Below are 15,605 nucleotides of genomic sequence, written 5' to 3' on the forward strand. Positions count from 1 at the left end.
TGTGTGTATCTAGACTGTACCAACGTACCCGTGTGTGTATCTAGACTGTACCAACGTACCCGTGTGTGTATCTAGACTGTACCAACGTACCCGTGTGTGTATCTAGACTGTTCCAACGTACCCGTGTGTGTATCTAGACTGTACCAACGTACCCGTGTGTGTATCTAGACTGTACCAACGTACCCGTGTGTGTATCTAGACTGTACCAACGTACCCGTGTGTGTATCTAGACTGTACCAACGTACCCGTGTGTGTATCTAGACTGTACCAACGTACCCGTGTGTGTATCTAGACTGTACCAACGTACCCGGGTGTGTATCTAGACTGTTCCAACGTACCCGTGTGTGTATCTAGACTGTACCAACGTACCCGTGTGTGTATCTAGACTGTACCAACGTACCCGTGTGTGTATCTAGACTGTACCAACGTACCTGTGTGTGTATCTAGACTGTACCAACGTACCTGTGTGTGTATCTAGACTGTACCAACGTACCTGTGTGTATCTAGACTGTACCAACGTACCCGTGTGTATCTAGACTGTACCAACGTACCTGTGTGTATCTAGACTGTACCAACGTACCCGTGTGTGTGTCTAGACTGTACCAACGTACCCGTGTGTATATCTAGACTGTACCAACGTACCCGTGTGTGTATCTAGACTGTACCAACGTACCCGTGTGTGTATCTAGACTGTACCAACGTACCCGTGTGTATCTAGACTGTACCAACGTACCCGTGTGTATATCTAGACTGTACCAACGTACCTGTGTGTATCTAGACTGTACCAACGTACCTGTGTGTATCTAGACTGTACCAACGTACCTGTGTGTATCTAGACTGTACCAACGTACCTGTGTGTATCTAGACTGTACCAACGTACCTGTGTGTATCTAGACTGTACCAACGTACCTGTGTGTATCTAGACTGTACCAACGTACCCGTGTGTGTGTCTAGACTGTACCAACGTACCCGTGTGTGTGTCTAGACTGTACCAACGTACCCGTGTGTGTGTCTAGACTGTACCAACGTACCCGTGTGTGTATCTAGACTGTACCAACGTACCCGTGTGTGTGTCTAGACTGTTCCAACGTACCCGTGTGTGTATCTAGACTGTACCAACGTACCCGTGTGTGTATCTAGACTGTTCCAACGTACCCGTGTGTGTATCTAGACTGTACCAACGTACCCGTGTGTGTATCTAGACTGTACCAACGTACCCGTGTGTGTGTCTAGACTGTACCAACGTACCCGTGTGTGTGTCTAGACTGTACCAACTTTCCCGTGTGTGTGTGTGTGTGTGTGTGTGTGTGTGTATCTAGACTGTACCAACGTACCTGTGTGTGTGTCTAGACTGTAGGAGTGTTGCAGATGCCCTGCCTTTTCCACCTCATCTAGATCCATCCTCACAGCCAGAGGACAGGGGAGATTGGCACGGTGACAGTCCCCGCCCTCGCCGTTATAGACTCCGCCCATGTGCATGATGTCACCGTACACCCTCCAACCCAGCAGCCCATTGGCCAGCGGAGGAAGGAAGCGAGGGTCAAGGGGCAGGAGGTCAGTGGTGAAGATGTAGGGGTCAACTGGGGTCTCATTGGTCATCGTGGGGAGAGCGTGTCCTCTTCCACTTAGGATGATAAAAGGTTAAATCAATGGTACCTACAACAGAACAGTACAACACACACAGAATGCCTATGTCACACACAGAATGCCTTTCACACAGAATGCCTATGTCACACACAGAATGCCTGTCACACACACACACAGAATGCCTATGTCAGACACAGAATGCCTATGTCACACACACACACACACAGAATGCCTGTCACACACAGAATGCCTATGTCACACACACGCAGAATGCCTATGTCAGTGGCAGATCCACAAGATCCAGCCACAAACTTCTACTTTAACCCCAGATCCTCCTACAACAGCCCAATGCTCTGCTGTCCTACCCAGACTGACAGGTAGCACAACAGCCCAATGCTCTGCTGTCCTACCGACTGACAGGTAGTACAACAGCCCAATGCTCTGCTGTCCTACCCAGACTGAAGGGTATTATACAGCCCAATGCTCTGCTGTCCTACCCAGACTGACAGGTAGTACAACAGCCCAATGCTCTGCTGTCCTACCCAGACTGACAGGTAGTACAACAGCCCAATGCTCTGCTGTCCTACCCAGACTGACAGGTAGTACAACAGCCCAATGCTCTGCTGTCCTACCCAGACTGACAGGTAGCACAAACAGCAGTAGGCCTACCTTCTATTTTGCATTTTAACCCGGTTGTTTAGTTTCTCATTTATTTGCGTGCGAGCTTCTGTATGCTACAATTCTGCTTTCAGCTGTAAAAATGTGTTTCCTACTATTAAGATAAAAAGGTTCAAATATATATTTTATATATTCGTTTGATATATTTGATATATCATATATTAATTTATATTCCATAGATACTTACCACACAAGGGACAATTTGGGTATGAGTAAATGAGAATAGTAGAGCCTATAGTTTAACAAAGACAAAAAACTACAGCAAGAAAACACAAGAGAAACATGCATTAGTCTCATACTGTAACTGTATAGTGTAATAGTAATGTCCTGAAAGCGCCTTACTGAAAACCACTGCCGTTCTAACGAGTGAAAACCAATGCGACATCTGGTTTTTGTCACAAGCACTCCTCATGACATGTGATGTGAGATAAAAACATGACAGTAAAAAGTGGATCGCCTCACCAAAACACAAAGAGCAGCATGACACATTGAATGAATCTCATGATCTCGAGAAAGGAAACCGTAATGAATGATGAGAAGATGATAACGGCAAAGTGTTCATGGCGACCCGTTAAATGCCGAAGAGCAACAAGTCTTAATTAAACGCAACTCTGTCAGCGTCAGTCTCTTGTCAGGTGAAAACTGTTGCCGTCTACAGACCGCAGTAATTCTCAACAACTCCTTGATATTTCTGACCGGGGAACCGTCGCACTCACGTGAGAAGAAGGGGGGAATCCGCCGTTACCGGGGATGAAAGGAATGCAGAAAATAAATGAGGAATAGAAACAAAGGTCAAATAAACAGGTAACGTGTCTCACATGAGTAGAACAAATATCTGGAACTAAACGAAGTGTTAATGTTCCCGAGCCCCAAACGTGTATTTAGTTGAAAAGAAACTCCTACAGGTACTGTCAGTTCTTCTTCCAGACTGTATAGAGGAAAACAAAATGTAGGTTTATCTCCGGTATGGAACTATGAAGGGGAGGAGGCATAGCGAGGGGTTCCACTAGTTACCACAGACACAAAGTCGAAATGGCCAATATAGTACAAACTCATGAAAACGTTGTTTTTTGTTGTCTTAATTTAAAGTTATAGTTAGGCATAAGGTTAGCAGTGTGTTTAAGGTTAGGTTTTAAATCACATTTTGAAATTGAAGAAATGGGCGGGGCGTATGACTTTGCGACTGTGGTAACTAGTGAAGACCATATCAAGGTTGGTCAACGGACAAACCTGGACAGGATTCCTAGAATACGGATTGGATTTAGATTAGTTGGTTGGGTTTCTGAGGGATTGAAATGGAACCATGATTGTTTGTGAAGATTTAGATGGTAAACCACCTCTCAGCCGCACCGAGCCCTCGCAGCGAGTTTGGCCCTAATTTAGGACAACTTCATAAAGACATCATGCATGCTAGGTCTCTACAGGAAAATCTGCAATACATAGGTTATTTTACTGTGCACATGCTAGGCATTGGTACATCGATGTCAGATCGTCATTTAAATGCATTCTGATAGGATCCTAATACGCTAGTAGTCTATGTCGGGGACAATAGCCCCTCCCTAAAATAAATGTCCAACTGCTGACACAAACAAGCAAAGTATGGTAAAAAATTAAGATATGTGGATGATGGTCATGCTTAGGCAAACAAACTATTAAGGGAAACAAGTGGCTACCATTTACATTTTTTTTTTAGTTATTTAATTATTGTTTTTGGAAAAGGTATATTTTCCTCCAATTACTGGGGTAACTGTCCCCCCCCTTCCCCCAGGCCCCCAAAAGATCAGTGCGTTAATTAATTAACTCTTAAAAGCTAATGTCTAGGTATCTTATTTGGATTAAATCAAACACTGAATAAAATAAAAAAAATTTACTGTGTAACTTAACAAAGTTACAAAGTTACTTGTAGATCATTTGGACATGATTTGGAAAATGCTAATTTAGGTACCATTGCGTTGGACTTGCGTCCAACTCAAATCAAATCAAATTTTATTTGTCACATACACATGGTTAGCAGATGTTAATGCGAGTGTAGCGAAATGCTTGTGCTTCTAGTTCCGACAATGCAGTAATAACCAACGAGTAATCTAGCTAACAATTCCAAAACTACTGTCTTATACACAGTGTAAGGGGATAAAGAATATGTACATAAGGATATATGAATGAGTGATGGTACAGAGCAGCATAGGCAGGATACAGTAGATGGTATCGAGTACAGTATGTACATATGAGATGAGTATGTAAACAAAGTGGCATAGTTAAAGTGGCTAGTGATACATGTATTACATAAAGATGCAGTAGATGATATAGAGTACAGTATATACATATACATATGAGATGAATAATGTAGGGTATGTAAACATTATATTAGGTAGCATTGTTTAAAGTGGCTAGTGATATATTTTACATTTCCCATCAATTCCCATTATTAAAGTGGCTGGAGTTGAGTCAGTGTGTTGGCAGCAGCCACTCAATATTAGTGGTGGCTGTTTAACAGTCTGATGGCCTTGAGATAGAAGCTGTTTTTCAGTCTCTCGGTCCCTGCTTTGATGCACCTGTACCGACCTCGCCTTCTGGATGATAGCGGGGTGAACAGGCAGTGGCTCGGGTGGTTGTTGTCCTTGATGATCTTTATGGCCTTCCTGTGACATCGGGTGGTGTAGGTGTCCTGGAGGGCAGGTAGTTTGCCCCCGGTGATGCGTTGTGCAGACCTCACTACCCTCTGGAGAGCCTTACGGTTGTGGGCGGAGCAGTTACCGTACCGGGCGGTGATACAGCCCGACAGGATGCTCTCGATTGTGCATCTGTAGAAGTTTGTGAGTGCTTTTGGTGACAAGCCAAATTTCTTCAGCCTCCTGAGGTTGAAGAGGCGCTGCTGCGCCTTCTTCACGATGCTGTCTGTGTGGGTGGACCAATTCAGTTTGTCTGATGTGTACGCCGAGGAACTTAAAACTTACTACCCTCTCCACTACTGTTCCATCGATGTGGATAGGGGGGTGTTCCCTCTGCTGTTTCCTGAAGTCTACAATCATCTCCTTAGTTTTGTTGACGTTGAGTGTGAGGTTATTTTCCTGACACCACACTCCGAGGGCCCTCACCTCCTCCCTGTAGGCCGTCTCGTCGTTGTTGGTAATCAAGACTACCACTGTTGTGTCGTCCGCAAACTTGATGATTGAGTTGGAGGCGTGCGTGGCCGCGCAGTCGTGGGTGAACAGGGAGTACAGGAGAGGGCTCAGAACGCACCCTTGTGGGGCCCCAGTGTTGAGGATCAGCGGGGTGGAATTGGACTCTGGTGCCATGGAAACGTGTTCTCTGGAGTGATAAATCACGATTCACCATCTGGCAGTCTGACGGAAGAATCTGGATTTGGCGAGTGCCAGGAGAACGCTACCTGTCCCAATGCATAGTCCCAACTGTAAAGTTTGGTGGAGGAGGAATAATGGTCTGGGGCTGTTTTTCATGTTTCAGGCCCCTTAGTTCCAGTGAAGTGAAATTTTAACGCTACAGAATACAATTACATTCTAGACGATTCTGTGCCAACAGTTTCAAATCAAATTGTATTGGTCACATATTTAGCAAATGTTATTGCGGGTGTTGTGAAATGCTTGTGTTCCTAGCTCCAACAGTGCAGTGGTATCTAACTATTCACAACAATACACACAAATCTAAAAGAAAAATAATGGAATAAATAAATATATAAATATTAGGACGAGCCCTTTGGGGAAGGTCCTTTGCTGTTTCAGCATGACAATGCGCCGTTCACAAAGCGAGGTCCTTGTAGAAATGGTTTGTAGAGATCGGTGTGGAAGAACTTGACTGGTTTGCACAGAGCCCTGACCTCAACTCCATCGAACACTTTTGGGATTAATTGGAACACAGACTGTGAGCCAGACCTAATCGCCCAATATTAGTGTCCGACCTCACTAATGTTCTTGTGGCTGAATGGAAGCAAGTCCCTGCAGCAATGTTCCAACATCTAGTGGAAAGCCTTCCCAGAAGAGTGGAGGCTGTTATAGCAGCGAAGGGGGGGGACCAACTCCATATTAATGCCCATGATTTTGGAACGAGATGTTTGACGAGCAGGTGTCCACATGCTTTATGTCTTTTTTTGGTGTGTTTTAAAAACTACCAGATGGATGGCCATTCATAACATTCCATTGCGGCCTGACACTGTAGGTTACACCCAGTAAGCACGGACCGACGCTTCCTACTTTTGGACGTGTTTATTTGGTCGTTTTTTGCCTCAGGCCGCAGAACGGCCAGGACTGGGCCTGACACTGCTGCTGTAAACCGTTCATCTGAGCTTCTAGAAAAACACTCTGCTTTTTGAATGAATTGAATAAGGATTTTCAGACGCACAGACGTCATGTCCCGGCGACGTATATTTTTAGAACACTTTCCTCATGATGGCGACTATGGGGGGTGAGTGATGGCACGGAGAAACTCCATTTGATGGCACGGAGAAACTCCATTTGATGGCACGGAGAAACTCCATTTGATGGCACGGAGAAACTCCATTTGATGGCACGGAGAATCTCCATTTGATGGCACGGAGAAACTCCATTTGATGGCACGGTGAAACTCCATTTGATGGCACGGAGAAACTCCATTTGATGGCACGGAGAAACTTCATTTGATGGCACGGAGAAACTTCATTTGATGGCACGGAGAAACTTCATTTGATGGCACGGAGAAAGTTCATTTGATGGCACGGAGAAACTCCATTTGATGGCACGGAGAAACTCCATTTGATGGCACGGAGAAAGTTCATTTGAAGGCACGGAGAAACTCCATTTGATGGCACGGAGAAACTTCATTTGATGGCACGGAGAAACTTCATTTGATGGCACGGAGAAACTCCATTTGATGGCACGGAGAAACTTCATTTGATGGCACGGAGAAACTCCATTTGATGGCACGGAGAATCTAGCTAAGCGAGCTATCGTCTCCCTGTGCGTGTACTCTGCGTGTGGATAAACCTGTGTACTTTACATAAGGGTTGAATATTTTTCAACCCGAGAATAAATCCCTTTTCTCCCAGGTAACCCGGTATTTCCTGCCAAAACAGGAAGGGTCATTCAAAATCATTATAAAGCATATTAATATGTCTGGATTTGATTACAGCTTTATCCAATACATACTCTATATAGGAGGCATACTGTATGTAGTAGGCTCTTTCTCTGTCTATTGTTGCTTCATTCCTTCCTCGCTTTCAACAGTTAAATGAAATACGTTTTGTTGTCCTCGTCATTCTAATGACATCCTTGAATAATATAGGACAATACATTAGATGTATAAACCTTTCACTTGTCTTCGGGAAGACTAAATGGTTACGGGTCTGAATATATAGCTGTTGTAGTCTACCGCCATCAGCGTTCGTTCTTCTTTCAAACTACCCGTGAGTTCTATTGGCTGCTGTATTTAACATTCAGCCAACAACAGCTTCCGTACCTCTTTGATTAGTCTATTCTATTGGTATAAGAAATTATACAACAAAAAAATACTGTCCAGCAATCTATTCAAATCAAATCAAATCAAATAAAATGTATTTATATAGCCCTTCGTACATCAGCTGATATCTCAAAGTGCTGTACAGAAACCCAGCCTAAAACCCCAAACATCAAGCAAGGCAGGTGTAGAAGCACGGTGGCTAGGAAAAACTCCCTAGAAAGGCCAAAACCTAGGAAGAAACCTAGAGAGGAACCAGGCTATGTGGGGTGGCCAGTCCTCTTCTGGCTGTGCCGGGTGGAGATTATAACAGAATATGGTCAAGATGTTCAAATGTTCATAAATGACCAGCATGGTCGAATAATAATAAGGCAGAACAGTTGAAACTGGAGCAGCAGCACAGTCAGGTGGACTGGGGACAGCAAGGAGTCATCATGTCAGGTATTCCTGGGGCATGGTCCTAGGGCTCAGGTCCTCCGAGAGAGAGAAAGAAAGAGAGAATTAGAGAGAGCATATGTGGGATGGCCAGTCCTCTTCTGGCTGTGCCGGGTGGAGATTATAACAGAACATGGCCAAGATGTTCAAATGTTCATAAATGACCAGCATGGTCGAATAATAATAAGGCAGAACAGTTGAAAGAAACTGGAGCAGCAGCACGGCCAGGTGGACTGGTGACAGCAAGGAGTCATCATGTCAGGTAGTCCTGGGGCATGGTCCTAGGGCTCAGGTCCTCCGAGAGAGAGAAAGAAAGAGAGAATTAGAGAGAGCATATGTGGGATGGCCAGTCCTCTTCTGGCTGTGCCGGGTGGAGATTATAACAGAACATGGCCAAGATGTTCAAATGTTCATAAATGACCAGCATGGTCGAATAATAATAAGGCAGAACAGTTGAAAGAAACTGGAGCAGCAGCACGGCCAGGTGGACTGGTGACAGCAAGGAGTCATCATGTCAGGTAGTCCTGGGGCATGGTCCTAGGGCTCAGGTCCTCCGAGAGAGAGAAAGAGAGAATTAGAGAACGCACACTTAAATTCACACAGGACACCGAATAGGACAGGAGAAGTACTCCAGATATAACAAACTGACCCTAGCCCCCCGACACATAAACTACTGCAGCATAAATACTGGAGGCTGAGACAGGAGGGGTCAGGAGACACTGTGGCCCCATCCGAGGACACCCCCGGACAGGGCCAAACAGGAAGGATATAACCCCACCCACTTTGCCAAAGCACAGCCCCCACACCACTAGAGGGATATCTTCAACCACCAACTTACCATCCTGAGACAAGGCTGAGTATAGCCCACAAAGACCTCCGCCACGGCACAACCCAAGGGGGGGGGGGGGGGGGGCACCAACCCAGACAGGATGACCACATCAGTGAATCAACCCACTCAGGTGACGCACCCCCTCCAGGGACAGCATGAGAGAGCCCCAGTAAGCCAGTGACTCAGCCCCTGTAATAGGGTTAGAGGCAGAGAATCCCAGTGGAAAGAGGGAAACCGGCCAGGCAGAGACAGCAAGGGCGGTTCGTTGCTCCAGAGCCTTTCCGTTCACCTTCCCACTCCTGGGCCAGACTACACTCAATCATATGACCTACTGAAGAGATGAGTCTTCAGTAGAGACTTAAAGGTTGAGACCGAGTTTGCGTCTCTGACATGGGTAGGCAGACAGTTCCATAAAAATGGAGCTCTATAGGAGAAAGCCCTGCCTCCAGCTGTTTGCTTAGAAATTCTGGGGACAATTAGGAGGCCTGCGTCTTGTGACCGTAGCGTACGTGTAGGTATGTACGGCAGGACCAAATCAAAGAGATAGGTAGGAGCTTTGTAGGTTAGCAGTAAAACCTTGAAATCAGCCCTTGCTTTGACAGGAAGCCAGTGTAGAGAGGCTAGCACTGGAGTAATATGATCAAATTGTTTGGTTCTAGTCAGGATTCTAGCAGCCGTATTTAGCACTAACTGAAGTTTATTTAGTGCTTTATCCGGGTAGCCGGAAAGTAGAGCATTGCAGTAGTCTAACCTAGAAGTGACAAAAGCATGGATTAATTTTTCTGCATCATTTTTGGACAGAAAGTTTCTGATTTTTGCAATGTTACGTAGATGGAAAAAAGCTGTCCTTGAAATGGTCTTGATATGTTCTTCAAAAGAGAGATCAGGGTCCAGAGTAACGCCGAGGTCCTTCACAGTTTTATTTGAGACGACTGTACAACCATTAAGATTAATTGTCAGATTCAACAGAAGATCTCTTTGTTTCTTGGGACCTAGAACAAGCATCTCTGTTTTGTCCGAGTTTAAAAGTAGAAAGTTTGCAGCCATCCACATCCCCAAGAGGTCAAATATATAGTGAAAACAATAGTGGTCCTAAAACGGAACCTTGAGGAACACCGAAATTTACAGTTGATTTGTCAGAGGACAAACCATTCACAGAGACAAACTGATATCTTTCCGACAGATAAGATCTAAACCAGGCCAGAACTTGTCCATGTAGACCAATTTGGGTTTCCAATCTCTCCAAAAGAATGTGGTGATCGATGGTATCAAAAGCAGCACTAAGGTCTAGGAGCACGAGGACAGATGCAGAGCCTCGGTCCGATGCCATTAAAATGTCATTTACCACCTTCACAAGTGCCGTCTCAGTGCTATGATGGGGTCTAAAACCAGACTGAAGCATTTCGTATACATTGTTTGTCTTCAGGAAGGCAGTGAAAAGGCAACAGCCTTTTCTAAAATTTTTGAGAGGAATGGAAGATTCGATATAGGCCGATAGTTTATATTTTCTGGGTCAAGGTTTGGCTTTTTCAAGAGAGGCTTTATTACTGCCACTTTTAGTGAGTTTGGTACACATCCGGTGGATAGAGAGCCGTTTATTATGTTCAACATAGGAGGGCCAAGCACAGGAAGCAGCTCTTTCAGTAGTTTAGTTGGAATAGGGTCCAGTATGCAGCTTGAAGGTTTAGAGGCCATGATTATTTTCATCATTGTGTCAAGAGATATAGTACTAAAACACTTGAGCGTCTCTCTTGATCCTAGGTCCTGGCAGAGTTGTGCAGACTCAGGACAACTGAGCTTTGAAGGAATACGCAGATTTAAGGAGGAGTCCGAAATTTGCTTTCTAATAATCATAATCTTTTCCTCAAAGAAGTTCATGAATTTATCACTGCTAAAGTGAAAGTCATCCTCTCTTGGGGAATGCTGCTTTTTAGTTAGCTTTGCGACAGTATCAAAAAGGAATTTCGGATTGTTCTTATTTTCCTCAATTAAGTTAGAAAAATAGGATGATCGAGCAGCAGTAAGGGCTCTTCGGTACTGCACAGTACTGTCTTTCCAAGCTAGTCGGAAGACTTCCAGTTTGGTGTGGCGCCATTTCCGTTCCAATTTTCTGGAAGCTTGCTTCAGAGCTCTGGTATTTTCTGTGTACCAGGGAGCTAGTTTCTTATGAGAAATGTTTTTTGTTTTTAGGGGTGCAACTGCATCTAGGGTATTGCGCAAGGTTAAATTGAGTTCCTCAGTTAGGTGGTTAACTGATTTTTGTCCTCTGGCGTCCTTGGGTAGACAGAGGGAATCTGGAAGGACATCAAGGAATCTTTGTGCTGTCTGTGAATTTATAGTACGACTTTTGATGATCCTTGGTTGGGGTCTGAGCAGATTATTTGTTGCAATTGCAAACGTAATAAAATGGTGGTCCGATAGTCCAGGATTATGAGGAAAAACATTAAGATCCACAACATTTATTCCATGGGATAAAACTAGGTCCAGCGTATGACTGTGACAGTGAGTGGGTCCAGAGACATGTTGGACAAAACCCACTGAGTCGATGATGGCTCCGAAAGCCTTTTGGGAGTGGGTCTGTGGACTTTTCCATGTGAATATTAAAGTCACCAAAGATTAGAATATTATCTGCTATGACTACAAGGTCCGATAGGAATTCAGGGAACTCAGTGAGGAACGCTGTATATGGCCCAGGAGGCCTGTAAACAGTAGCTATAAAAAGTGATTGAGTAGGCTGCATAGATTTCATGACTAGAAGCTCAAAAGACGAAAACGTCATTTTTTTTTTTGTAAATTGAAATTTGCTATCGTAAATGTTAGCAACACCCCAGCCTTTGCGTGATGCACGGGGGATATGGTCACTAGTGTAGCCAGGAGGTGAGGCCTCATTTAACACAGTAAATTCATCAGGCTTAAGCCATGTTTCAGTCAGGCCAATCACATCAAGATTATGATCAGTGATTAGTTCATTGACTATAATTGCCTTTGAAGTAAGGGATCTAACATTAAGTAGCCCTATTTTGAGATGTGAGGTATCCCGATCTCTTTCAATAATGACAGGAATGGAGGTGGTCTTTATCCTAGTGAGATTGCTAAGGCGAACACCGCCATGTTTAGTTTTGCCCAACCTAGGTCGAGGCACAGACACGGTCTCAATGGTGATAGCTGAGCTGACTACACTGACTGTGCTAGTGGCAGACTCCACTATGCTGGCAGGCTGGCTAACAGCCTGCTGCCTGGCCTGCACCCTATTTCATTGTGGAGCTAGGGGAGTTAGAGCCCTGTCTATGTTCGTAGATAAGATGAGAGCACCCCTCCAGCTAGGATGGAGTCCGTCACTCCTCAGCAGGTCAGGCTTGGTCCTGTTTGTGGGTGAGTCCCAGAAAGAGGGCCAATCTATTCTAGTCTAGCTTTTTCTGCATGGGACTTCCAAGAGCTCAGGAGTGAAACACGCTGTTTCCACGTGTTTGGTACTATTCCATTCCAGTCTTTACAATGAGCCCATGCTCCTACCTCTTTTTCCCTCCACAGCACAGACATCCCACCACCCTCACGGACGACGAGTTTCCACCACGAAGATAAAGACTATGGGTTTCTGTACAGCACTTTGTGACATCGGCTGATGTAGAAAAGGCTTTATAAATACATTTGATTTGATTTGATGACCGACACATACACATCATATGACCAATTCATATTTCTTATTCTCAGATGAAACTGAAGAAATGCATAATTTACATGATTAATAATTGCAAAACGTTCATTTAAAATCCATAAAATCTAATAGTTGACATAAGTAGAATACTGAACACTTGAAACATTACAGGACATTTTTCATGATGGAAATGAAAATATTCAAATGTGATTAAAACATTATTTTTTTTGGGGGGGGAGGGGACCATTTAAGAGCAAGAGTTATTATACAGTCTGATAGCAGGTAGAGTGGTGTTATACAGTCTGTTATGCAGTCTGATAGCAGGTAGAGTGGTGTTATACAGTCTGTTATACAGTCTGATAGCAGGTAGAGTGGTGTTATACAGTCTTATACAGTCTGATAGCAGGTAGAGTGGTGTTATACAGTCTCATAGCAGGTAGAGTGGTGTTATACAGTCTGTTATACAGTCTGATAGCAGGTAGAGTGGTGTTATACAGTCTCATAGCAGGTAGAGTGGTGTTAAACAGGACAGTTATACAGTCTGATAGCAGGCAGAGTGGTGTTATACAGTCTGATAGCAGGTAGAGTGGTGTTATACAGGACAGTTATACAGTCTGATAGCAGGTAGAGTGGTGTTATACAGTCTGATAGCAGGTAGAGTGGTGTTATACAGGACAGTTATACAGTCTGATAGCAGGCAGAGTGGTGTTATACAGTCTGATAGCAGGTAAAGTGGTGTTATACAGTCTCATAGCAGGTAGAGTGGTGTTATACAGGACAGTTATACAGTCTCATAGCAGGTAGAGTGGTGTTATACAGTCTGATAGCAGGTAAAGTGGTGTTATACAGTCTGATAGCAGATATAGTGGTGTTATACAGTCTCATAGCAGGTAGAGTGGTGTTATACAGTCTCATAGCAGGTAGAGTGGTGTTATACAGTCTCATAGCAGGTAGAGAGGTGTTATACCGGACAGTTATACAGTCTGATAGCAGGTAGAGTGGTGTTATACAGTCTCATAACAGGTAGAGTGGTGTTATACAGTCTCATAACAGGTAGAGTGGTGTTATACAGGACAGTTATACAGTCTGATAGCAGGTAGAGTGGTGTTATACAGTCTGATAGCAGGTAGAGTGGTGTTATACAGTCTCATAGCAGGTAGAGTGGTGTTATACAGGACAGTTAAACAGTCTGATAGCAGGTAGAGTGGTGTTATACAGTCTCATAGCAGGTAGAGTGGTGTTATACAGGACAGTTATACAGTCTGATAGCAGGTAGAGTGGTGTTATACAGTCTGATAGCAGATATAGTGGTGTTATACAGTCTGATAGCAGGTAGAGTGGTGTTATACAGTCTCATAGCAGGTAGAGTGGTGTTATACAGGACAGTTATACAGTCTGATAGCAGGTAGAGTGGTGTTATACAGTCTCATAGCAGGTAGAGTGGTGTTATACAGTCTGATAGCAGGTAGAGTGGTGTTATACAGTCTGATAGCAGGTAGAGTGGTGTTATACAGTCTGATAGCAGGTAGAGTGGTGTTATACAGGACAGTTATACAGTCTGATAGCAGGTAGAGTGGTGTTATACAGTCTGATAGCAGGCAGAGTGGTGTTATACAGGACAGTTGTCGGAACCTGGTGGTGCAGTTACCTCTTTTTGGAGGGAGCCTGGTGGTGCAGTTACATCTTTTTGGAGGGAGCCTGGTGGTGGAGGGATCCTGGTGGTGCAGTTACCTCTTTTTGGAGGGATCCTGGTGGTGGAGGGATCCTGGTGGTGGAGGGATCCTGGTGGTGGAGGGAGCCTGGTGGTGGAGGGAGCCTGGTGGTGGAGGGAGCCTGGTGGTGGAGGGAGCCTGGTGGTGGAAGGAGCCTGGTGGTAGAGGGAGCAGGTCATTCAGTGACTGGTCAAGAGTGTGCATGGCCTTCCACCAGGTGCACTGCGGCCTGCTGTTTCCTGCTCTGCAGTGAGGGGAGCTGTGATTGGACTGCTCCACCTCCTCTGCAGCCTGTCTAGTTGGGCCTGCTGCTTTTTCCTGCATCCAACTAACAGAACTCCACCGTATTCCAGACAAGGCCTGACCAGGGTAGTATAGACTGGGACCAGATCTTCAGTGGGTAGGACATTTCTGACAAGAATAGTCATAAAATGCAGGTGTTTTAAGGCCTTTCTAACTGACTGCTCCACATGCGTGTCGCCACTGAGGTTAGAGTCTAGATGAAAACCAAGACACCTAGTTGCCGTTTCCACTGGTACTTCCTGTCCTCCTAGGATTAGTGGTGCAGGTTGATGTGGTGTGAATGATGAGGTTAGAGTCTAGATGAAAACCAAGACACTTAGTTGCCGTTTCCACTGGTACTTCCTGTCCTCCTAGGATTAGTGGTGCAGGTTGATGTGGTGTGAATGATGAGGTTAGAGTCTAGATGAAAACCAAGACACCTAGTTGCTGTTTCCACTGGTACTTCCTGTCCTCCTAGGATTAGTGGTGCAGGTTGATGTGGTGTGAATGATGAGGTTAGAGTCTAGATGAAAACCAAGACACTTAGTTGCCGTTTCCACTGGTACTTCCTGTCCTCCTAGGATTAGTGGTGCAGGTTGATGTGGTGTGAATGATGAGGTTAGAGTCTAGATGAAAACCAAGACACCTAGTTGCTGTTTCCACTGGTACTTCCTGTCCTCCTAGGATTAGTGGTGCAGGTTGATGTGGTGTGAATGATGAGGTTAGAGTCTAGATGAAAACCAAGACACTTGGTTGCTGTTTCCACTGATACTTCCTGTCCTCCTAGGATTAGTGGTGCAGGTTGTGGATGGTTTCTAGGGAAAACATATCCCAATTTCCACAGACTTTTTCCCATTCAGGAGCATGATGCTGGAAGACAACTTTTCAGGTGGACATGTGAAGGAGAAACAGATGGCAAGACCACGCCCCCTTGTGGCACACCGGTGGTATATCTGTGTAGCCAGGCTGGTAACCATCACCC

At 44.8% G+C, this 15,605-nt stretch overlaps 1 protein-coding gene across 1 annotated transcript in view; it reads right to left on the reverse strand.

Annotated features, from left to right (window-relative positions):
- Positions 1–1,952, reverse strand: part of LOC139405204 (protein-glucosylgalactosylhydroxylysine glucosidase-like) — a gene marked incomplete at its 3' end in the record, with an annotated part of 28,871 nt that extends 26,919 nt beyond the window's left edge. The window contains exon 1 of the mRNA XM_071147633.1: positions 1,335–1,952. Coding sequence (XP_071003734.1) covers positions 1,335–1,599 — 265 coding nt within the window. The remainder of the gene's footprint in view (positions 1–1,334) is intronic.
- Between the last annotated feature and the right edge of the window lie 13,653 nt (positions 1,953–15,605).

The sequence above is a fragment of the Oncorhynchus clarkii genome, unplaced genomic scaffold, assembly GCF_045791955.1.
Source record: "Oncorhynchus clarkii lewisi isolate Uvic-CL-2024 unplaced genomic scaffold, UVic_Ocla_1.0 unplaced_contig_13062_pilon_pilon, whole genome shotgun sequence".
NCBI lineage: Eukaryota > Metazoa > Chordata > Actinopteri > Salmoniformes > Salmonidae > Oncorhynchus > Oncorhynchus clarkii.